Source organism: Acipenser ruthenus, chromosome 18 (assembly GCF_902713425.1).
Source record: "Acipenser ruthenus chromosome 18, fAciRut3.2 maternal haplotype, whole genome shotgun sequence".
Taxonomy (NCBI): Eukaryota; Metazoa; Chordata; class Actinopteri; order Acipenseriformes; family Acipenseridae; genus Acipenser; species Acipenser ruthenus.
The window spans coordinates 8,202,095-8,225,372 of NC_081206.1; the positions used below are offsets into that span (position 1 = coordinate 8,202,095).

The 23,278-nt window shown below is 36.2% G+C and overlaps 2 protein-coding genes and 1 long non-coding RNA gene across 6 annotated transcripts in view; 1 reads left to right on the forward strand and 2 right to left on the reverse strand.

Annotated features, from left to right (window-relative positions):
• LOC131698607 (hepatocyte nuclear factor 4-alpha-like) overlaps nucleotides 1-13,123 on the reverse strand; it is a 34,694-nt gene extending 21,571 nt beyond the window's left edge. The window contains exon 1 of one of the 2 annotated variants that reach the window (XM_058991124.1): nucleotides 12,980-13,123. In XM_058991124.1, the coding sequence (XP_058847107.1) occupies nucleotides 12,980-13,028 (49 nt within the window). In that variant the 5' untranslated portion in view covers nucleotides 13,029-13,123. Of the gene's footprint in view, nucleotides 1-6,393; nucleotides 6,428-12,979 lie in introns of those variants that run through there. The other variant, XM_058991125.1, reaches the window with a different exon arrangement.
• LOC131698609 (uncharacterized) lies at nucleotides 130-16,623 on the forward strand. The gene is made up of 3 exons (XR_009307654.1): nucleotides 130-227; nucleotides 13,090-13,152; nucleotides 15,522-16,623. It is a non-coding gene; the product is annotated as an uncharacterized LOC131698609 (long non-coding RNA).
• On the reverse strand, nucleotides 16,612-22,387 carry LOC131698608 (peptidase inhibitor R3HDML-like). 3 transcript variants are annotated; one of them, XM_058991129.1, is made up of 6 exons: nucleotides 22,229-22,387; nucleotides 21,440-21,766; nucleotides 19,277-19,395; nucleotides 18,507-18,609; nucleotides 18,303-18,418; nucleotides 16,612-17,600 (listed from the first exon to the last, which is right to left on the reverse strand). In XM_058991129.1, exons 2-6 carry the CDS (start codon nucleotides 21,713-21,715, stop codon nucleotides 17,474-17,476), a joined length of 741 nt encoding a protein of 246 aa, XP_058847112.1. In that variant the 5' UTR covers nucleotides 21,716-21,766; nucleotides 22,229-22,387; the 3' UTR covers nucleotides 16,612-17,473. The 3 variants fall into 3 exon arrangements, with proteins under 3 accessions (XP_058847112.1, XP_058847113.1, XP_058847110.1); XM_058991130.1 differs by having other exon boundaries at nucleotides 21,440-21,778; XM_058991127.1 differs by having other exon boundaries at nucleotides 21,440-21,798.
• Between the last annotated feature and the right edge of the window lie 891 nt (nucleotides 22,388-23,278).

Here is a 23,278-nt window from a genome sequence, read left to right on the forward strand (position 1 = left end):
CTCCGACCACTGACCAAACTCCATCTGTAACCACAACCTATTTGTACCTTTGCATTTCTCTAGAGAGATCACTTTTGAACAAGCTGCTGCGACATTTAAAAAAAAAAAAAAAAAAAAAAAAAACCTGAAAGGATCGCTATTAAAATCCAGCCTCTAAATTAAAAGAGGAATATGGAATATGAAGGAATGGCTTATTACTTCAAAAGGTGCTTCTCCACGTAGAAAAAGTAAGTTTTATGGCTATGATGTGCATATGATAAGATAGATACTAGTTGAGCTAATGTGCTTGCAGCAGCGTATTTGAGGCCTTAATGCTTAGCATTATGAAGCTATTGTGTGTGGTTGCAACAGGGTGGTATAATTACATAGAACTAAACCTTGTTAACTGATAACTGATCTGTAGCCTTCTCATGCAAGCCGGGCTTGGCTGATGTTTGTGCTTTAGCAATGCCATACTTCAAGAAATCTTGGATCTAGTTACAGCAAAATGTATTAAAACTTTTTTTTTTGTACTGGCTAATCTTTGCGATAACAAAAAATGTATTTATCTCGAAGTTAAACAATGCTTTCCATAACGGGTGCAAAAATCTATAAACAGATATTGATGTTGTTACAAACTCAATTATCAATTTGTGTCCATTACAGTATAGGAATGTATATTTTATTAATAAATTTTTCCGATTTCTGATGGTATTCTTACAATATATACTGTACCGCAGGGATTAATTATGACTTTGCAGGTATTGTTTTAAAGTGTTACCAAGTTTACCATCTACATATTCTCCTCTGAATTACTGGTAGCTGCTTGAATATAATAAACCCAGGGTTACTGCAGAAAGAGAGGCAAACTATTGTACACTCTGTCCCAATGAAAGGCATATTTGAGTTTGGTGAAAAATTGATATTGGGATTATTATTTAAAAAACACTGTATAACCCAAAGGGGTTATAACCTATTGGACATGGGATTACAGGGTGCCAGAAAGATAGCTTGTGTAGGAGTACTGCAGTACCTGTGTCTGTCAGGGTGTATTGTTGTAAGCCAGGGCTCTTGACCCATACAACTGATTCAATATAGAAATATAGAAATGGAAAATCTCATCTGAGGCCCCTAATGAGTTTTAACAGACCCTGCACAGTCGATAGTCTTTGGTAGAAGCAAATTCAGTGAAAATGCAAAGGAATTGATGCTGTGTTTAAACATGAGCACAAGTATGCTGCAGCTGTATCTCTTTGTCTTTTTTTAAATTAAACTAAACCTACTTCTGATAATAAGAATAATAACACTACTACTACGACTACTACTACTACTACTACTACTAATACTAATACTACTAATACTAATAATAATAATTATTATTATTATTATTATTATTATTATTATTATTATTACTAAGTAATACAATACAGTAGTAATACAGTTCACTTTGGTAAAGTTATTTAGGAATTTACGATTGCTCCTCTATTAAAAGCATAACATCGATTAATAAAATGAAAGAATATTTGCATTCGATGTTGCCTGGGTTTGAGTCTCTAGGATGTATTTATATTCCTGAGGAAATCGTATTAAAATGTTTGAAAGGGATTTAGCTGCTCCTTGAGAGGAAAATATAATAGTCTGTTTTTCTATAAAGATTAACTAAAGCTATGAAATTCAAATTGCTCTCACATATTTGAGCATTCAGGCTGTGGCTAATCATAAACGGCTGATGACTCTAATATTTTACTGCCTCTATAAAAATATTGCACCACCATTGTGCAAAAAAAAAAAAAAAACCTCCAGCAAATGAAAATGAAATGATCCCTGGTTTAAAACACTGCTGAGCAGGAGCTGAGGTGGAAGGCAGATTTATTTCTGATTAGAATGTTTGCTTATAGCCTCTTACAAGAGCTGTTAATCTAATACCTGAACAAGATAAAGGCATTTACTGCATATGATCCTTGACTTTCTTCATCTGCCATGATATGAAGAATAGCTTGAAAGAATTCTTAAATACATAATAACCTACCCTTTTCTGGCAAAACTTATAAGAAACAAAGGGGTTGATCTCATTAACCTATAACCTGCCGGTTTAAACCACAGCTGGATTATAATACCAGGGCATCCACCTTGCCTGAACCATTTTTGCAGGTGTATTCCTGGGGCAACCAAAGTAAGTGGTTCATGCAATCCAGGCTGTTTCTCCAGTGCTGTGAAATGCTAAAAAAAAAATACATCTACGGCTTATCCTGGCAGGGTAAATGTGATTAAGTCAAGTAGACAAATATTTTGTCTAATGCCTTCATCAGTGCACTGGCCCCTGACTACACAGGAATAAGCATTGCAGTACAGTATTGCCAAAACAAACATCACTGTATAAAGTACATGCATACTACAAATGTGCTTCTAATCTGTTTCTTCAGATGTGTGTTTCATTCTTAAACACTTGATTTGCAAGGTACAGTGCTCAGTTGTGCAAATATATTTAATAAGCGGTACTTGTAGTGTACTATAATATTGCCCATGTCTACCTTCAGTTGTCTCGTAAATAGATCATTGCCCCCGATTAGTGTAAATTGGCAAATTGTGCCATTTAACACAGTGTGCAAAATGGATTTAATGAACTGTCAATTGTATGCTTCCCGTATAACAAGGTATAACTGAAATTACCAAAAATACAGAAGTTAAAAAAACAGAATGGATCAAAATTCATATTCATTACTTGCATGTCGTGCCACACACAGCAATTGGATTTAAATGTCACCATCTCACAAGGTAAATGACAAATGTCATAATCCTTTCAGCAAAGCTTGTCCATCCCTGGATTGCATTGGGATCATTAGGCTCTAGTCAGCACCTTAAAGAATTAGCAAACACAGTTTGACTTTTAATAACAGTCACATTTTTTAATGTGAATGCTGAAAGGTCCAAAAAAGACCCTCTCAGCTACTAGCTGGTGGTACAACTGTGTGACACATCAAATCAACAGTGCAACAAACAAATACTTACACAGTGTGTTACTTCTGAACTTTCACTCAGGATAAATCATTTCAATAATTTGTGTACACTTGTACAATTGGTTTGCTATTAGGGGAACTTCAATACTGGCAAAATATATATACATTTTAATTAATTATTTAATAATTTTATTTAATATTTAATAATTAAATTAATTTAATTATTCAAGTTACGGCACTGATGACTGGAAACTTCTAACACAATGAAACAGTAACATACAGAACTATGGCCCTATTTTAAAGACCAAAATTAATAAAACTATTGTGTTCTTGTGAGCCCTCTTGCCCTTCAATAGTATAGTCTTGCTATACAGTATACAGCTTACAGAGAAATACCACCATACCGGACGAACAGCGGGTTGGTGGAGTACCCACACTGTCAGCAGTCATTACGTTGAAGTTCAAAGTGGTAGGATAACACTGACATTTTTAAGAAAAGAACAAAATGAGCAGCCATATGCTGAATAACATTACAAATATATAATCAGAGCTTCCTTTATATTTGGGAATAATAGGTTTGAATCATAAATCCCCCATGACTTTAAAAACTAGATATATCAATGGCAAACTACTGGCGGATCACCATGTGATTGCATGGACAGATTCCTTGGTGCATCTCCAGATTTTCAATAGTATGTTCCAACCAACTGGATAAGCTGTTCTCTACCATCAAATAGAGCCTAATGTGTTTGTGAGAGCCTTATTAATCTATCACAAACCATTGGAAGATTCATTGTATTTTTGTGTGTGTGTTTTGACCAAGAAATGAGATGATAGACATGGGTAACCTTTTCATAAAGTTATCAGCATCCTTAATACACAACTTTATTTAAAATGTAGTCAGTAAATATGGGTTTAAATGCTTTAGATTAACTAATATAGATGTGGCATTTCTGATTACAATGTGTGGTTGATTCTATTAACCAATTCATTTTTCAATTGGTTTTCACTGTAACAATAAACTGTAATTTTAATATTATGTAAGTATTGTGGTGGAAACTATAATTACAGTGTTGCATAAAACCCAGTCAAATCAGGTAACATAATATCGTGCACAATGTATAATTTTTATGCCAAACATTTGTTCCATTATCTTTGGTTCCTGTCATAAACTCATAAAAGTGTAAGTAGGCCTCAGTACAATAAATAAGTAAACAATTGCATCAATAAACGTTAAAACCAATTCTTTTTGTAAATCAATCACAACACATGATAAAGCTGCTTAATTATTAACTGGCATTTTGCTGAGAATACATGTTGGTGAAGGTTTAAATTGCTGTTTTGTTTTTTAACCATGTCATTTTGAGATCTCCTCCTTGGACGGTATCTTGCTGTCTCCGTTTCTACAGAAATCAGTTACTATCTGGCTGAATCATTTGCTACAGTTACTGGTGAACTCTGGTGAACTGGAGACGTTTTAGAAACTGAGTGGCTAAGAAGCCAAGCTTGTGGCCAGTATTCTCATATTTTACAGCAGCAGTGCACTATGCATGTGACATTGGTATCTTTTCACTGTTAAGGTTGTGTTTCCACATAAAACACAGTATACGCCTTAGTCATTTAATACACTGTGGTTAACTAATTGTATTCTATTCGTTTTTAACAGCAGTTTTCCATTTACAGTACTTAATCTAGTAATTAGAAAAGACCGTATTTTTCCCTGTTTTCATAGGTATATTATGACCCTATCTCAGATGGGGGTACAAGGTAAACTAGATTATTTGGAAAGGGCTGCAGGGCCAAAAAATGTTTGAAAACCACTGCATTATGTAATTAACAGTGCCATCTAGTGGACACAATTACTCATTAAGTACTCTTCATAAAAGCACATGAATAAAACTGAAATATGGCTTATAAATTGTAACAGTCTAACACAGTAATATATATATATATATATATATATATATATATATATATATATATATATATATATATATATATATATATTACTATCTTAAGGGCTGACTTAACAAAGGTGTGAACAATAAGAGAAACTAAATCAAGTACAGTAGCAAACGCTTTGGATAGTTCCATCAAACTGATGTTTCTTATAAGTTTTCTTATAATTAAGTTAAATCAAACACTACAGCTCCCAGGTTCTCCCTGTTTTATGCTGACATTCAATCACACTTTCCAAAGGTGTGACCTAATTGCATTTTCATTAAAGAGCTCACATGAATATGAGCTTTGACACTGTTGATAATGTAGTGATGTGTTTGTGAGGTGTTCCCTAAAGTCACTATCAAAAACAAGGAAGCAAAGCAGGGATTTATTTTCCCCACCCAACAAAGTGAGCAACCATGACGCATTCACTGTCTAAATACAAGAGGTATCTCTATCCTTAATTATAAATCACCATGATCTACATGCACCTTATATACATGTAAAAAATGACAAACAGACAGCCAGACAGTTCATCCATATATCCCAAGCTTGTGGTAAGGAATGCTGTAACCACTAGAGAAGCAGTTCTCTCGATACAAGTTAAAATGGAAGTAAAAAAAGAAAGGAAAGGTTTCATCTATGACTGTAAAGACAAACGGACATGCAATGCTCCCCCTAGTGGGGGATAATCAACTGGTATGCAACAGCAATGAGCTACCCCCTTCCCCTTCAATACTGTCAACGCCTGACCCAGTGTGTAAAAGACACAACATAGAAGTGCATGGCTCTAGCCTCTTGACTTTAATGTTGCTCTTATGAGTATGAAACAGCACACATTTTCACTGAATTACAATATAAAAGGTCTTTAAGAAGATTGGTGAATATAACGTGCACTATTTATTATTATTATTATTATTATTATTATTATTATTATTATTATTATTATTATTATTATTATTATTATTATTATTATTTTACTCCCTGAGACTAAATGTCTAATTTCCAGACAGGTCCCAGTATAAATACCAGCAACATAGAATAGATACAAAATGAATAACATGAAACAAATACTAAAAAATTCAGTGATTGTATTTAAAAACTGTAGTATCATAGTCAAAGAAATTCACCTTAAATCAACTTTATGGTTACGTGTAATTAGATTCTTCCCTCTAAAATCAGGTTTCTGAGAAAAAAAACTATCCCGATTCTAAGACCCCCAGTGACAGCACATGTACTGTACCACTGTTCAATGGTTTTGTGAAAGGGTGGAGTTTTTTCACAAAACAATGCGCTGTTATTTAAGAAGCAGGCCTACTTCAAAGAACCAATATTTTAAAATGTACAGTAGAGGTACTAGATTCTCGCTGTTAGAATAAGAATAACATAACAAAGCAATCTGGGAAATCACACAAGACAAATGCATCATATATTGGTCATCTTGCATGAATTTATATACAAGGTATGCAAGTCGTGTTGCCAACGGTTACTGTTATTGAAATGAAAGTCTTAGTACCTGGAGTAATGAGATGCATTGAGCCATCTTCTCCATTTATGCTTTATAAGATCCGCAAAACACAGAGAAAAAGAGCCTCATTGACTGCCTGTACATTTTCTTTTCCTCTGAACACTGCAGCATCATGCCCTGATTAAGAAACCAAGCTGGGGATGAAGGGACTGTAAACTAAAGTGTGGCAGCCTGGATAATCCTTTAATTCCTGTCACAATGAGATTTCATTGGAGGTGAATAGGCTAACAGTGTCCACTGTAAAGACCTGCTAATTCCACAGGGTTCCACTTCATTATGACTCTTGGTCAGTTTGTATGTAAATGTTATAGTCAACTCTTGGTGTATGTCTAGTTACACAAGCTAGCTCTGGAATCGCTAGGAATGCATGCTTAACAATCAAGGACATGTATGGATTACAGAATTGGGATTGGGTTATTTTCTACTTACAATGGTGTAATCCTGTAACCTGCGGGGTTTAGCCCTTTCTTTAATAGATCACGCATTGACTGACTGTGAAAAACAGTCACACTTCATCCATTGGAGAAATTAGAGTATTAATCCTAAATTCCTAGACATTATAACAATGTCCCTTACCAACCCCTTACAAATGATCAATACCATTTGTAAATCTAGTATTCTAACACCTATAAATATATATATATATATATATCTCAGAAACTCACATTTAGTTAATGCGTTTGTTTAGTGTTTCAAAAACAAAAACACCATGTTGATTCAGTTAATTGAACTATGTTGTTGTACAAACAGTGGGCGTTTCAATTTAGAGATTTTTATAAGCAAAGTGCCAGTATAGATTTAAAAAATAAACACAAATACAAAAATTACTCTGTTTAGAAAACAATTAATCTCTGGCAATACAATTTTCAACCCAGTACAAAATAAATGAAATAATTCAACATTGTATCATAAAATCAGTCTAATTTTCTCTTCCAGGCAACCAAATATAAATACCCTCATTGTCAAGTTATAGAACTCTGATCTAATTTCAGGAACTAGGAACTGTCCAAGATTTACAGCACCTAAACCTAACAAGCACTGGGCTATATTCACAAAACATCATGGGCTGTTTTAAGAAAGGTTTGTTCAAGAAGTGCTTATAAACATGAGCTGGTATCACAGGTAACCGCACTAAACATTTTAGAAACAGACAGATACCGTTCTTATGAAACAATAATGTAAAGCCTCACCTGTTAGGTGGCAGAAGCCAGTATGAACCTGACACTGGAGGCAGTCCACTATCCCTCTCTAGTGTTCACATAGTATACTACATTCTATACTGCTCTAAACTGCTTAATACTCACACATTTGTTTTATTGCATATGGAAACATTAAACAAATAACCATCACTACTGAGTCTAACAAGCTTTCAATTAAAGCAATTCTGCAGTAAATCCTAGTAATAATAAATAAATAAATAAATAAATAAATAAATAAATAAATAAATAAATAGCTGATATTAAAAGCAATGCACATTGAGAGGGTTATTTGATTATTTTCTTGGACACCACGTTATTCAGTGGTTTTCAAATTTACCCAGAATATGGTCTAAAGGTCTTTTACACAACACATTCACACTGTCCAGCATTATCCATCAGGAACTAAACCATTCCAAACACAGAAATGCACTGCGGTTGATAACAAACTTGCATGGACCTATTTTAAAGTGAAAGTTGACATTTACTAAGAGAAATAAACCAATTTTATCAGTAAAAAGGTGAGTGTCCTCGTTGTTTTTTTTGTTTTTTTACTGTTGATGTTTTACTCTTCTCTCTGCCTTTGAATTTGCTTTCAAACTACTGGTAAACAAATAGTAAGAACATATGAAGGTGAATCTCCTAAATTAACATACTGGGTTATTTAAATTGCATTAGTAGAACTACACACATGTAGCTACTTGAAATAAAAACACATAGGTTTCAACGCACAGCATTACCAGCAATAAAACTTTAAAAGCAGTTTCATTTCTTTATGAGTGCAGTGCAGTGTAAAGCTGACGTGTGTTTGTTTGCTCTGTGGCAGGCCTCTTGTTGACACGGTCTTGCTGTTTATATCTGTGGCATGAACCGACCCTCACTTCACCTCCCTAGGTTATCAGAGAGACACATTACTCAGTACTCAGTACACCGACAGTACTGTTGACTAATTTAACTTTCTGCAAGCTAGCAAATAAACCAAGAGGTGCTCTGAAATTGGGTTATTTCTTAAAGCAAAAATGTGCAGACTGTGTGTGTGTTTTTGTTTGGGTGAGAAATTATCTGGCACTTACTATATTAAAAAAAAGTAATGCAATGGAATTGTCAATTAGTATTTTTTTATGACACTCAGTAGAAAATGTGACCAATATCTGAACCAAGAAATATCAGTAACACTTTAGTTTAGGGATCCGTTATAAGTTATTATAAACAATCTATAAACATGTTATTAAAGATGCTATTAACAATTATAGAATATGATTAGAAATAATAAGACTATTATTATACACTTTTTTTTTACTATTGTTTATAATATATAGTCTGTCTGTCTTTTCAGGTATTTGTCTTTCTATGCCTGTCTGTCTGTCTCTCTGTCTGTTTTTATATGTCTGTCTCACCAATTGTATGGGGCTGCTTTGTTTTTGTAATACAGTTATTATCCACTTTTGCCATTTTTTATAACCACTTATAACAGATCAGTAAAATAAAGTGTTACCGAAATATCTTATTTTTTATATGAACCAGAACCAACATACTGTAAAGCCCATTAAGACATCAGCAGCTAGTTAAGTTCACAATATTAATGTCATCTAAAAATGGGGGTGTGGGTGGGGTTTGGGTAACATACTGCAATGATTTTGTCGATTGTGTATTGTTCCACTTTCCCATTCTAATGTTTGAAGTAACAGCTAAATAACCACGTAGGTTCCAGTAATACACTAGATCACATCCTAGTACCATCACGCTTAAACAAAAAACATTCTGTTTTGGTTCACTCCATTGTGAAACCAAAATCAGAAAGCATTGTCACTGGGGTCACATTCCACCAATGGCTCAAGCTATTTTATCTACCCTTGCTTTGCCTACTGAATACAGAGACTGCATTGCCCTATATTTGGTACAAACAAATCGCAGAAGTCAAACCATTATGAAAATTTACAGCACACGCTGTCCACACATATAGGAAGACCATTGCTCGTATTATCGGGATGTCTTTATTTTCTTTTATTACAGTTTTCAACTGGACTATAAAAGGACTGATTTGTGTCCCCAATTAGCTTTGGGCCAGGTAAAGAGATGAATTCCGTCTGTCAGAAGATGTCAAAAGGGCAGCATTCCCATGACAAGCAGTGCTGCATCTGCCCCACAGTTTGCAGTGTGTTCTGAAGACCACTATCCAGCAGAAATATGCATACTCTCAGAGTAAAAACGTGATGGAGAACCTGCAACATGCATTTGTTAAATACTTTCCAGTAGCTTGTTTCCATCTGAAAGTGGGATTGAGTTTAAAGCCATTTGGCATCGATTCTGTTTGTTTCGATCAGCAGCAGAACAAGATCAACACGGTTTGAATTGGGACTCTGACAGTGGTATATGTGCTGATAGAATTCACTCCAGCACAAGTGCTCCCATAGAGGAAGTGAAACGCCAGTCGTGTATATGCAAATGACACACAGTGGTACACAAAGAGAAAATAATAGCTGGAGTAAAGAGTATGTGATTGTATTGCTAACCTAGACAGAACATCATGTTGTGCCACATCTTTGCTTGACTCCTAGTGAAAGATGTAAATAAAGTGCCTGTCCAAGTACCTTTATCGTGTCAAAGCCCTCCACTGATTTTACATCACTACTAAAGCAGCGGATTTGACAAAAAATAGATGGCTATACAAGCAAATGGTAGCATGCAAATAAGAGTATGTCAAAATAATCACACTGAAAACGTTTCTTGTTTCAAGACTACTATTTAATAAGATTACTATTTGGTATGTTAACTGTTTTTTTTAAAGAGTTTTTAAAGGATGAATCGATTAAACTTTTGGGTACCAATGATAAGAATTATTATCTAAATATGTGTAACTGTTTTGTCAATTAGCCTGAGTTATATTTTTGAAACAACGAGTATCCTTATTTTCACTTTTGTTTTTCTTCTCTCTCTTTCTCTCTCTCTCTCTCTCTCTCTCTCTCTCTCTCTCTCTCTCTCTCTCTCTCTCTCTCTCTCTCTCTCTCTCTCTCTCTCTCGCTCGCTCCCTTTCCTCCTCTCGAACAACCACACAGAACACACCGACATACCGGTTTATATACCCGTGATAAATAAACACATATATTGGGCTTTGGCCTGTCCCCTCTATTTATGTGTACGGCTTTTCCTCTGTCCTGCCACAGTGCACTTAATGTTTTGTCTGATAATTTAAGTAATATCCAGGGTCACTAGCATCAGTATATTAATTTGATGCAATATCAAATAAACCCACTGAACCTGAGAATGAATGTTGTCAAGCAACTTGGGGGCAGGGGGGTTATGGTCCTGTGGTACCACCACGACTGAGCCACACTTGACATCATTTCTCACTGTGATTACCTTCTAGAAAAAAAGGTTCACCAATAAATTTCTATTGAAAGCCTGCAGAAAAGAACAACTGAATTCCACTGGCTTTTATTAGGCCAACGAATGCAACATTCCTCATTTGCACAAAGAAATGTAACATAACGGAATATCTGTGCCTGAAAGAAGCTTAAAGACGGCAGTTGCCAAGGAAATGTATTTGTAACATAAAGTTTACTGCAGGCCGACCAGGTCCTTAAGCATGTGGTTGTAAACAAAGGCTTTGAGCTAATACACCCCTTGTGCTTCTCAAAGCTATTTCAACTGAGGGAAGCCACTCAGACACGTGGTGTGACTGTGACACCGTGTCCTCTTTCAGCATCATGCCTGTGTGTCTCTTTTCAGACATGAGAACCCTAGCACAGCAGCAAGTCCATGACTCTGGGAGTCTAGGTTTGAATCTGACAGGTCAAACAAGTCTCAGTTCAGACCCTGGTGAACACGTCCACACAACACCATCACACAGCTCGGCTCAGTTGGCGGTTCGGGTGACAGAAGCTAAGGGCAGAAGGGCCGGGCCTACCATGCCTGACTATAGTCTCGTTGTCCCTCGCAAGGACCACTATTTAGAAAAAAAGAACAAATTACAACATTCTAACATCTGAATAAATGTACAGTATGGTTTCTTTGGGATATGAGCCCAATTGCTTTTTAAAAGTACACAGTCAGAAACAGATCTATTGAGATACATGTCCACAATATGTCATTTAAAAATGTAAGTAGTTGATATATGTTCAAAATGAAAGTGTGACGTAGGTAGACAGATGCCTCCAAGTCTCCAGCTTCTTATACTAGCAACTTGAGCAAAACAATGTTCAAACCAAGACATTGTATATTTAGTTAAACATATTTCATATGCAATTTGAAGTGCAACTGGCATCCTTGTCGCTTTTCTGATACTCTACAAAATTCAGATTCATTAACTATACTACACTGTAGTTATCTTTTACTAATATTTATTACATGCACTTGGCACTGCATACAGTAACAACATCTATGTAACAGTGTTATTGTAGTGAAGCTACATTGTGTTCATGTACCTGTATTTTGAAAAGTATCCTTTTAGAACAGGGCGTCCCAACTCTGGTCCTGGGGACCCCATGTGTCTGCTGGTTTTCATCCCAACTGAGCTCTCAATTACTTAACTAGACCCTTAATTGAACTAATAATTTGCTTAATTAGATATTTTTAATTGTTCTCAGCTCCTAAAAAGTTGCAGAGCTCAAGTTATAAAATGTTACGGCTAACGTGAAATCTGCAACTGTTTAAGAGCTGAAAACAAGTAAATAGGTCTAATTAAGCAAAGTATTAGTTCATTAAGGGTCTAGTTAAGTAATTGAGAGCTGGGTTGGGAAGCCCTGTTTTAGAATCAGAACAAGCCCATGCTGTGCACCTGTCAATAATCAATACTGTCTTTTAAAAATCTAATTTACATACATGCCCCCAGACTGGGCTATAAAATCTACACAGCATCTGAACAAACAAGCTATGTGCCTCACAACATCTTTGTTGCAATTTATTCATCTGATTTATGCCAAATTACATTCTACAAATCCTACACACCCGCAGCGGTATCTGTTTAAATTATTTACAGTAGTTATGCAGCAGAATGGAGTTGCAGGTACTGGCTCTCCAGTCTGCATTCGGAAGTGCAAATGTCCCATTGGGAGTCACAGTTTCGAATCCTGATTGTTATTCGGTAATCAAAGTCCCAGACGTATCCTGTATATTTTTGCAATGAGCTGTGCTTCTCTATTTTCTATAACCCCTTTCTAAAAACACAACACATTTCTCCTGCAAGGCTATGTTTGGTCATATTGTGCTTCTGCATAATATTGTAACTCTGCGTAGGATAATGTCCAGATATATGTGTCTGTGGAACATTTATCTGCTTCCATTAGGCCCACAAGCAGTAACAGAAAGTAATCTATCCCACACCTTCATACTGTAATGTTGATGCACAACAAATGAATAAAAAGTTGCTGGTAGCTTACCGTATGGAAGGTCCATATTCACGTTGGTCTGCCTGTTAACATTGACCATATCTTGACCCACAAGTTTTCACGAGAAAGATGCTTTGTGGTTGTTGTTTTTTACCTTTTAGAGAACGATATTGCAGTTGTGTCGGGTTTCTTCGGTTGGAAGAGGAAGGTGTTGTTGGTGTAAGGTAAGGCCTGTAATCCCGCTGTTATCTTATTGATTCTCTAATCTGGACAAATGTGGGTGGGGAGGTTAAACAGTAACCAGGCTCTTATGCAGGTCGAATCTATAGCAGCTGTAACTATAGTAACGTGAGGATAGAAACTCAAACACGGCTTTACTGCCATATTATTTTTTCACCATTTTGCATATGTGTCAGTCAAAAACTGAAATGATCCATCCATAGTCTTGAAGCTTGAGCAATTTTATCGAATTTTACACACACTTCAAAATGCTGTACACTAGCAACACTGAAGTTACACTTTGTTAAATAGATGTCATGCTCTTAGCATATTGATTGGGAAAACATGTGAAAATCTCCTTGTTAATGTGTTCATTTCCTTAACAGGCGCAGAACTGTCCATGCATACTACAGTATGCAAGTGTATCAACGATTAGAGCTGTGTTACTGCTGTGTCACTGCAGGGTAGTAATTGTGCATGTATTTTGAAATTGTTAAAACAAACTTGCAATATGCTTCATTTTATGAATGCAGCCGCAAATAGGGCACACATTAAATAACAACAATGTCTTAAAATGAATTCCTCTGTAGAAAGCCTGCTCTAGTCTAGTGCTTTGCGCCTCCCATACAAATGAAAACGGTTGATCCAGGGGCCATGAGGACACTTCCTGCTTCACGAAGCTCAAAGGTTCAAACAGTTTCACATTGCCTCAGTGCAGTCTGTAAACTTGGATTGGTCGTACCAAGATGGCAGCTGTGTTGGGTTTCCATTGATTGTGTGTTGCATTGTGACCAATGTACTGAAATTAAATTAGACAGTCCAGGTGGCGTGAGATTTATTTTATAATTCAATAATATTTTTTAATTTTCATTATATTGTCATTGTTTCAGGATACATAGAAAATTATATATTTATATTTTTTGCAAGATAGCGTTAATGAATACATTTATTCTCAATTAAACCCCAGGTAAACCTGGACTTCTAAGAGAACTGTAGGGAAATGTGGCGGGATACCCCGCCCCTGGGCGTGTTTTGTATTTATGTTATTATTAGTTACAATGTATGTATGTATTGGTGCACGGGGTGTGGTGTTATTAGTGTTTAAGATGTATGGATTTGTGCACAGGTGTTTACAGTTGGCAGGGAAGGATTGATTGTCTTCCTTGCCAAAGCAGTTCATGTGCCTGTACCTGATTGAATGACTAACAGGCAATCGAGCCAGGCACAGCTGCATAAATGAGGTGGAAATCTCTCACTCTGGGGTTGGGTGTTCAGGCAGTAAGATCGAGACATGAGTGAATATACAAAGAAATGGAACTACAATTGCTACTCGTGCTGGATTTCGACCAGCACGGTACTTGTTTGTTTTGTGTGTCTGTTTGTTTTGGCCATCATGCCGTTTATTTTGTATAAGTGTTTTTTTTTTTAATGATGCTACTCTAATGATGTCATATTTAATAGCGTACCACCAGTAAATACTAAATTGCTCATTCCCTTTTGTTTAATTAAGAAATTTAGGGTCTGGCTGTAAAAAAAATATCTGCAGAGGGCCTTTGGGTGCAGCCCTACTGTAGTGGATTTGGCCTCCATGGTCACCTACAGTGAATGTTTAACTGATAGTAAACTATTATCTGATTAAAGAGGTGTGGAAAGATTCTTAATGCTGACAAATTCACGCTGATAGTAAAGTAAACCCCCCTAAACCCCCCCTCACCATATGTCCATTCTTCCCCACATGGACTCTTGTGGGTGGGTTGGTGTTTGGGGCTGTGGTAGTGGTCTCCTCACCTAATACTGCCGGGGTGACCCCAACGGCAACAGTGGTGCGTGGTATTCTGGCAGCGAAAATGCTTGTTGTGGAAACACTGCCGGTGATGCAGGGCGCTCCAGCAGGGCCAACTGTGGGTGTGGCAATGCTGGCAGCGGCAAAGCTGACAGCTGTGCGGAGCACTCAGGCAGCGGAAATGCTGCTTGTGGGAAAACTTACATTCTGTTTCCTCTTCCCTTTCCACACAGCTGCCTACTTTTATAGCCCTATCAATTATCAAGTAAACAATCATCCAATTAACCCTCTTGCTGTGCTCACACACACTCACAGGTGCAAAGAAAAGTGTGTGTCACTGTTATCTATTGACATATACAACACATATAGGAGTGGTTTATTCAGACAACACCAACCTGATTCATGATGTTTTACACTTTAACACAGAGGGTAAGATTCTATTTGTTGTGATAACACATTTCTTTCAGAAAAAAAAGCAATTAATGGAATAACTTAAAATAAACAACCCATTTTATTTTAGGACCCAATAGTCTTAAACATTTTTTGTATGTGTTTTAGAATGGTAAATTGTTTTTGTTTTTATCATTACAGAGATGCCAATTAGGAGTAAATAGCTCTGAAAATATGTGCTGGCTGAACTGTGATGTAATGACTATCGATTGATGACAGCTAATGCCAGCGGGCCAGACAAGTGGCATGCTGGGCCACCTTCCCCCTAGACAAGACATGATGCAAGGTGGAGGCTGGGGAGGAGGAGGACCAAACAAAGAAACGGCAAAGAGGCGCAGGCGACAGGGCTGTTTATAGGAACAGTGTGATTACGTATGTGATTAGAGGGTGGACTCTCCTTTCAGAAACACAACATAGGTTCCAATTAATAACCAAAACCTCAACATAATATCCATTGGTCCCCCTTTTATTTACCCTTGCTTGGTATTTTATACTTGAATTAGAAATGTGTAAATATTTAAAAACCAGTTGCTATAGAAGCAAAAGTTGTTGCTACTGTGCTGTGTTGCTCAGTTTCACACCAACGGTTCAGTATAGTGTGAGACAACAAAACAAGATTCAGTTGAAATATTATGGAAAAGCCAGATGTAATATAACGTTGATGGAAACTGCGATTTAATCTTAACTGAGATGAACTTAAGAGGGCTTCACTGTAAGTTAAAAACAGCAGATCACTGCTGATTGAGACCAATCAAAATAATCAATGAGCTGATTAAAACATGCTTGCGGAACACAGCAGTATTATCTGGACACAGATATCTCTTTAGTTGCATACACCTCCTGTTTGCTTTACACTTGTCTCATGTTTTATGCCATGTCGAAAATCATGTATGCTAATTGCAGCATGGTGGCGAAACAGCAGATAAGACATTTTATTCACCAGTCTGTAAACTGTGTCCACTTCTTTAGAAAGGATGTCAAAGTTAACTTATCAATAGTGTGACCATGAAGCAACACACACACAAGTGTGTGAAAGAAGAAGCTGGGGGCGGTTTTGTCAGGTGCTTCTTAAACCATTATTCATTATTTTGAGTTATAAAGCTTTGTGAATATGTAGCTGCATTTGGCTTTGCCAATAAATACGACCCATTACGTAAGAATGTTTACATATTTGGACAAGTTACAGAAAATGGTCTATATATTATAATCAACTACACATGACAAAATCATGTAGAAAAAAAAGAAAAAAATCCTTTATTCTTAAAACAAACAAAATACAAACCTAACAGTGCAACATAAAAACATCTGGTAATCCAGATGTAACAACTGCAGAAGATATAACATAGTGTATGTACATTTCACATGTAATAAAACAATATTATAGAGATGCTTTTCAAACTACTAATAAATAATGAAATAAAACCTCACTGATTTTTTTTTTTAATATCAAAACTTATATAAAAAGTAAAATTGAGAATTTAAAAACACTGGAAAAAAAATACAGCCTGTTATTAAAAAGTAATGGAAAATAAGTCGAAATTATACATAGGGAGGATTGTTTTGTATAACAAATTTATAAATCCCTAAATGTATGTTTCAGCAGGTGTAGTTTGATCAACAACGCAATCTTTTATTTTGTTAGCATACCTGCATTAGTATCTTCCAATTGTGTCCACTAGTGCTTGCTGTTGGACTGGAAAACCAGCTTTAGCTTTAATTGAACTCCAGAAACGGTGACATTTCTTAAAGTGGTATTTCTTTGTACACGTGGATGTCTTACAAGGGATTCCTGTTACAAAATACTGTACCTTTATGAGGTCTTAATGACCTAAGCAATGTCCTACTAAACTTGTTCTAACATGGTTTCACTATATTGTATTGTATTTCATAATAAAAGTGGGTCAAATTCTGCCATATTTAATTTGTATAAGTTAATAGAACAGGCACCCTTATTATACAGGAAGGTAAAGTTGATAATAGTTTCAAAATGTTTTCTTTAAAAAAAAAAACTAAAAACACACAATATCAAAACTGAGCACCTCTTCCATCTTGTGGCTTTATATGTGAGATGTTACAGTATAAAAATTCTAAAATCAGTTAACTTTATTGGATTTAAAACCTGAAGAGCATAAATTGTTGCTGCAGGAACCTCCGTAACTTGGAGGGCAGGCAGAACAGGGCCTTCCCATCTTGTAGGGTGCTTCCCCGACCCAGTTACCCCTGGCAACAGAAAATGGAGGAACAAATAAACAAACAATGGAAGCCATGAGTGCAAGTACTTTAATAGTTTTTAGAACTGATAAAACCATGGTTAAAGTTACTGATTGATTGTAATGAGAGTTAAAAGGTTCCTTGCAATTGTGAGTTCTGTTTCTCTAATATTGAGATTTTAGGATACACTTTAAGCTTTAGGTCCATCAACTTTTATTGCATGTGCTTACAAATAAAATAAATGATCAGGAAAATGACCTTGTTAAGCACATCTTGTTAATGTATGGAGTTTGTTACGCACAATCACAGAATTGTGCGCTAAGTTTAAGAATATTAGTGAATAGTAAGTACACATTGGTAATATACCTGTATTTAAAAGTATATTTTTAATCACCTTTCTATATCGCTCTGTCAATCTGACTGCCAACTTGCTTGCAGGCCTGTGTTGCTTTGTAATATGTCACTGGTGCCTGGTTATTGACTGTTGAAAGGTCACAGTGTCACATGATTTCTCAAGAACCAAGAACCAAAGACAAAAGGCAAAACAAAAGAGGCCTGCAACAGAGACTGAAGCCTGTTTGAGCAACAGTGAAAAAACGAAATTTAATGTGAGAGCAAAAGAACTATGAACCATTCTGAAAAGGTTATAAAGGGGTGAAAAAGACAACAGTACAAGATAACTCTGGATAACATCAAGATTCATATACTCACTTAATGGAGTAGTTGCATACCAGAAACACTGCACGGCGCCAACTGCTTCCCCACACATTCATGTTGGAGCAGGTGTTAACCGCACATCCCATTCTATTGGTGTTGGCCCACACCATCTGAAATGGGAATTGAAATACTGCTGAGAAAAATTGTTTATTTGAATGCAATCAGATCACAGAATGGAATTCAGGGTTTATTACCTACCTGTGTGTAATGGGTACAGACAGATCCACTGCACTTATTGGGAAAGGAGTAATATTGCTTTTCGTCATGCCATGACTTGACAAGCTCGATGATTGAGCGATATCTGGAAGCAAACAGGAAAAATCCATTCATAATTAAAAAGAAGATTTGTGTAACTTGGAAGGTAAGACTTTTATTCTGCGTATCCTCCGATCATTTCACTGAACTGGACTGCCCACTCAGTGCTCATGAAAGATGACATTGACAACAGCTACAGTCAGTGCTCACAGAAGAGGGTTATTCTTTAAAGAGTTAGTAGGTCCAAATGACTTTCTTTGTTGTTTTTTTCAATGTTCTTACCTTTTTATTAAGTCTTACTGCAAATACTTTTTCTGTATTCTGGCTTTCACCCCAGTTCAGGAGCTTCTCTTCTGTTCTAGCTGCCTGCTATAGACATATCACAGTGTAGATCACTGGCTCTACTTTTATAAAGACACAGATCTAGTCTATGTTACATATATGGTGGCCAACTAGAATTAAAGAGCAGCTCCTCAGTCTAGATGAAAAATCCTCAAAACAGAAACAATAAAGAAAACCCAGTATTTGAGTAAGTACTCAGATTGCAAGCATCATGCAAAGGTAGAGGGAGAGTTAAAAAATAAAATTGAATGGATTTACTCTTTAAACCTTTCAGCAGTCTATGATAAAATGTGGATTTTTAAACATGATTTACTTAAGGCAGAAATATAGATGACATGCCAACAAAAATGAAAGGAAGAGCCTTGGTTTACCTCCCAGAATGAATGGACAGATTCTGGCCCATGTATCTCATGAGCTGAGGGGGGCCGTGGTCCCACACACACTGTGCTGCCCAGGCTTCAGCAGACTTTGCCAGTCTTTCATCCCAGATCTGCAAGACAAGAACAAAACATGCTCAAATTGTCTGGATAATACATTTTTTCGGTCACGCTTTACCTTAAGAGGCACCTTTTTAGTTTATTATTATTATTATTATTATTATTATTATTTATTTCTTAGCAGACGCCCTTATCCAGGGCGACTTACAATCGTAAGCAAAAACATTTCAAGCGTTACAATACAAGTAATACAATAAGAGCAAGAAATACAATAACTTTTGTTCAAGTTAGCTGCTAACGACAAGCTTACTAACATTTAACAGATGTTTTGTTAACGGTTAGTTAATATATCGTGACTTTTATGTTTATTAAAAAATAAATAAAGGCCACCTAAAACTGTTCTGCAAACATCAGATCCCTACTTCAGGATTATAATCTCCAGATCGGTTGTATTATTGAAAGGGTGGTACATTTGTTACTTTTAAAGATGCTACTGTAGTAATGTTTAGCAAATGAGGTTTTATTTTACCGTTTTTATTATTTTATAAACAGTATAGTATATATTACCTATTAACAGTATTAGTAAGCTAAAAAAGTGTTCTTAATGTTTTATCAGTAGTGGCACAAGCTGTTGTCTCCCTTCTATTATAATCAATGCCAGTACTAGATATCTAATGCTGAATAAAATGAGATGAATCGTTTAATGAAGATTTAACATAGAGTGAACAAGGGTGAATACATATGACAGTTCAGTTTACTAAAGGCCTCCCCTTATCAAGTTATCTTCAATGGCAATGTGCAATTATCTGTATAAGAGGGCTAAGGTAGAAGCCATTATACTGGTAATCCATTTTTTTCAGGATTGTACTCTGGTATTATACTGGTATCAATCTCATAGTGTTCTGGTCTAAATGGAAACAGTATATGTGTGTGTTTGTGTGTCTCAGCTGCCTCAATAGGGGGTTTTAGAGGGGGTTTCAACTCCTACCTGCCACACAGCCATTGTGATTGCAGAGGTATCAGAAGGGCAGGTTTGGTTTTTGAGTGTAATGTGTAACATGTCCAGAAGGGGACTTTGGGACTTGAAAGATTAACCTCCCCACCCCTACAACGATTCAGTCTTAAATGGAAGGTGGAATATCATTCACAGTACAGAACAAATTATTACCAACAATATGCATTAAACTGTTACATATTCGAAAAACCCTCCGAATAAAATGTGCATTGCAGCAGTATTCATTCATTGAAAATGAACAGCTGGTTTACTGGACGCCTTACAACATTAGCAAGGCAGCTTCTGTTCATTGCTGGACATGAACCAGATCCAGCACACTGCCACTGTTACACTAGCACCTTCTTCATTGGCCAACACACCTCATCTTGTATTCCTTCTAGCATTCAATGCAGCAAATAACCTAAAGTAATGAGAGTGCAACTTGCTACCTAAATGGATAGAGGAAAAAGGCAACTGTTTTCTTTTCCCTCCTAATATGCAAAATAAATTTTTGAGGTTGGACCTTTTGTCTCCGTGCTTTTTCTGCAAAGAAAGACTCCCAGGAATGTACAAACCTGTAAGAAACAACTAAAATGAACTTAACCAACCAGTATTATATTCCTGCAGATTTCACAGGCAATTGAACCTTTAAGTTCACCATGGTGTATTTGCACATTAGCTTTGCAGTTTACCACATTTTCTCCCTGCCCATAAACTATGCATTTTCCAAGCTTTATCATGGTTAGCCATGGTGTTTAATAGGTTTTACAATGTTTATATATGATTTATCACGCGTCTGTACAGACTTTACAAATGCCAATTATATAATCAATCTCTCTATAAACAGGTTAGACAATTCCCTCCCTATTTTTGAAATGACAATTTCACTTTGACTTTTTGAAATCTCTGATTCATTTACATTTTTACATTTCAAAACGCTGTCTCTGACCAACTCTTAAGTTAATCTATGAGGGAATCAAAACGCTGCATTTCTTCTCAACCACACTGTACTGCTTTAGCCCCAGTCGATGCTACAAAACTAGTTAAAAAGTAAGAAACATCCTGAAGCTGAGTTTTTTTTTTTTTTTTTACCATTTACCTACCATGTATTCCATGTTGGCCGCTGGGGGGAATACCTGCGACCGCACCCGGTTGTGGTAATCCAAAAGCGTGCCCATGTCTCTGGAGGAGATGTAGCGCTTCCGTCTGTTGCGAGGAACGCCGGGGCTGAGTAAGTCCCTGAATTCGAGGTCTGAGTCAGCACCGCTGGCTGGATGCTGCAGGACGCCGGTAGCGTTTGGCAAAACGAAGGAGCTGGAGTTCTGTGCTATCCACAACACAATGCCAGTGAAATACAGGTGGATATATACATCAGTCATTTTCCTCTTCAGTGTGGCTTTGTAGGGTAGGGTGCTCCAAAGTGGCTAAAACTGAACAGTAATCTAAAATGAAGTGTGCATGTCTTAAAAAAAAAAAAAAAAAAAGCATTTTACCCCTTTTCTTTTAAACCCATGCACAGGTTAGTGTAGATAATACTAGTGTAGCCTTAATGTTGATACATTTATTTTTACCCTACAAAATACATTTAGAATTTTGCATGCAATGTAGCAATACTTAATTCCCACAGATACTTAGGCTTACCTAATATTAAAATATGAACAGCACTTATCAGTAATTATCTCAAAAAAGACATTTAAAAACAGATTATATCAATTAACACTAATTTAGAATTCCTAATACATTTAGAAAGAAACGCGTTGTAGTTATATACAAAATAATGAATATGGTTTTATTTTGAAAACTGGATTAATATGAGAGCACATGTCTTTTTTTTCTCTGAGTCAAGTAAGATGTGAGAGAAACAGCTGGTCTGACTCTCACACTGCACATACCTTTAGCAGTCATCCAAGAGAGTTAGACAGAAGAGAAGGAGAGACAGAGTGCGAGAATGCAAGATCCAGACTTGAAGACTAGCCTTAGCAAACAGCCCTTTCTGACACATGTGGCAGAGAGATTGAACCTAGCCAACTCCTGCAGCCCTTTGATGGCATCTGACGCACAAACCTAGATCTTAACTCTCCCCATGGGGGTGTCCTAACGTTTAGAAAACACAGATAGCTGATTTAGTTCCCTCAATGCATGCAATGTGCCTCCTGGACTGACGTTGCTGGCACATTCTGTCCAACAACATACACACACTGCATGGATAGAGACTAAAATCCATTTTATAACCACAAATATGTTTCTCTTTTATTTTAACCATTTCAATCCATTATATATATATATATATATATATATATATATCGATAGATAGATAGATAGATAGATAGATAGATAGATAGATAGATAGATAGATAGATAGATAGATAGATAGATAGATGATTTGCAGAATTACAAGAAAAGCATTCCAGTTTGGTGTTGTGATATTTTGGCAAAATAATGCAAAATATTATTCTAATTACAGTTCAGCAGTGTAATATTTGAGAGGCCAGCTTCTAATTTAAATATTCAAGTTTTATTAGGCGTATTTAATGTTATTACTGTGGAATGTAAAAGTGGTTCCATATTGAAGTTTTCCGGTTTTATTTTTGATTACATGACGTCCCTTTAAGCATATTTTGAGCCGATTCGGTAATTTCTTGCTTGTTTTTACCTTCATATCTAAGCCTGATTCTGTTTCGCTTCATTTTTATCAATGCAATAGTATCAATATTTGTTAATAGATATCGCAATTGCACTTCAAACACATATTATAAAGTATTACTGTTGAATCAGTATAAAAAAAGACTGAGTCTGAGGTGATTTACACTCTTGCTGACATGTTAAAAGCTTCTAGAGTTTGTACAAAGTGAAACAGCTGTGGTTCCCAGCATACACTCACAATGAAAAGTTAAATAAGCAGGTCTTTACATACTAGTCGTCATGATAAAGAGAGGCTCAGT

What these genes read in the sequence shown, in the direction of transcription:
- LOC131698608 (XM_058991129.1), bottom strand. Translation starts at nt 21,715, where the DNA reads ATGACTGATGTATATATCCACCTGTATTTCACTGGCATTGTGTTGTGG. An exon ending in CTGTCCATTCATTCTGGGAG is followed by an intron (nt 18,610 to 19,276) that starts GTAAACCAAGGC and finishes GTTTGCTTCCAG; the next exon opens with ATATCGCTCAATCATCGAGC. An exon ending in GTATGCAACTACTCCATTAA is followed by an intron (nt 17,601 to 18,302) that starts GTGAGTATATGA and finishes TTCTGTTGCCAG; the next exon opens with GGGTAACTGGGTCGGGGAAG.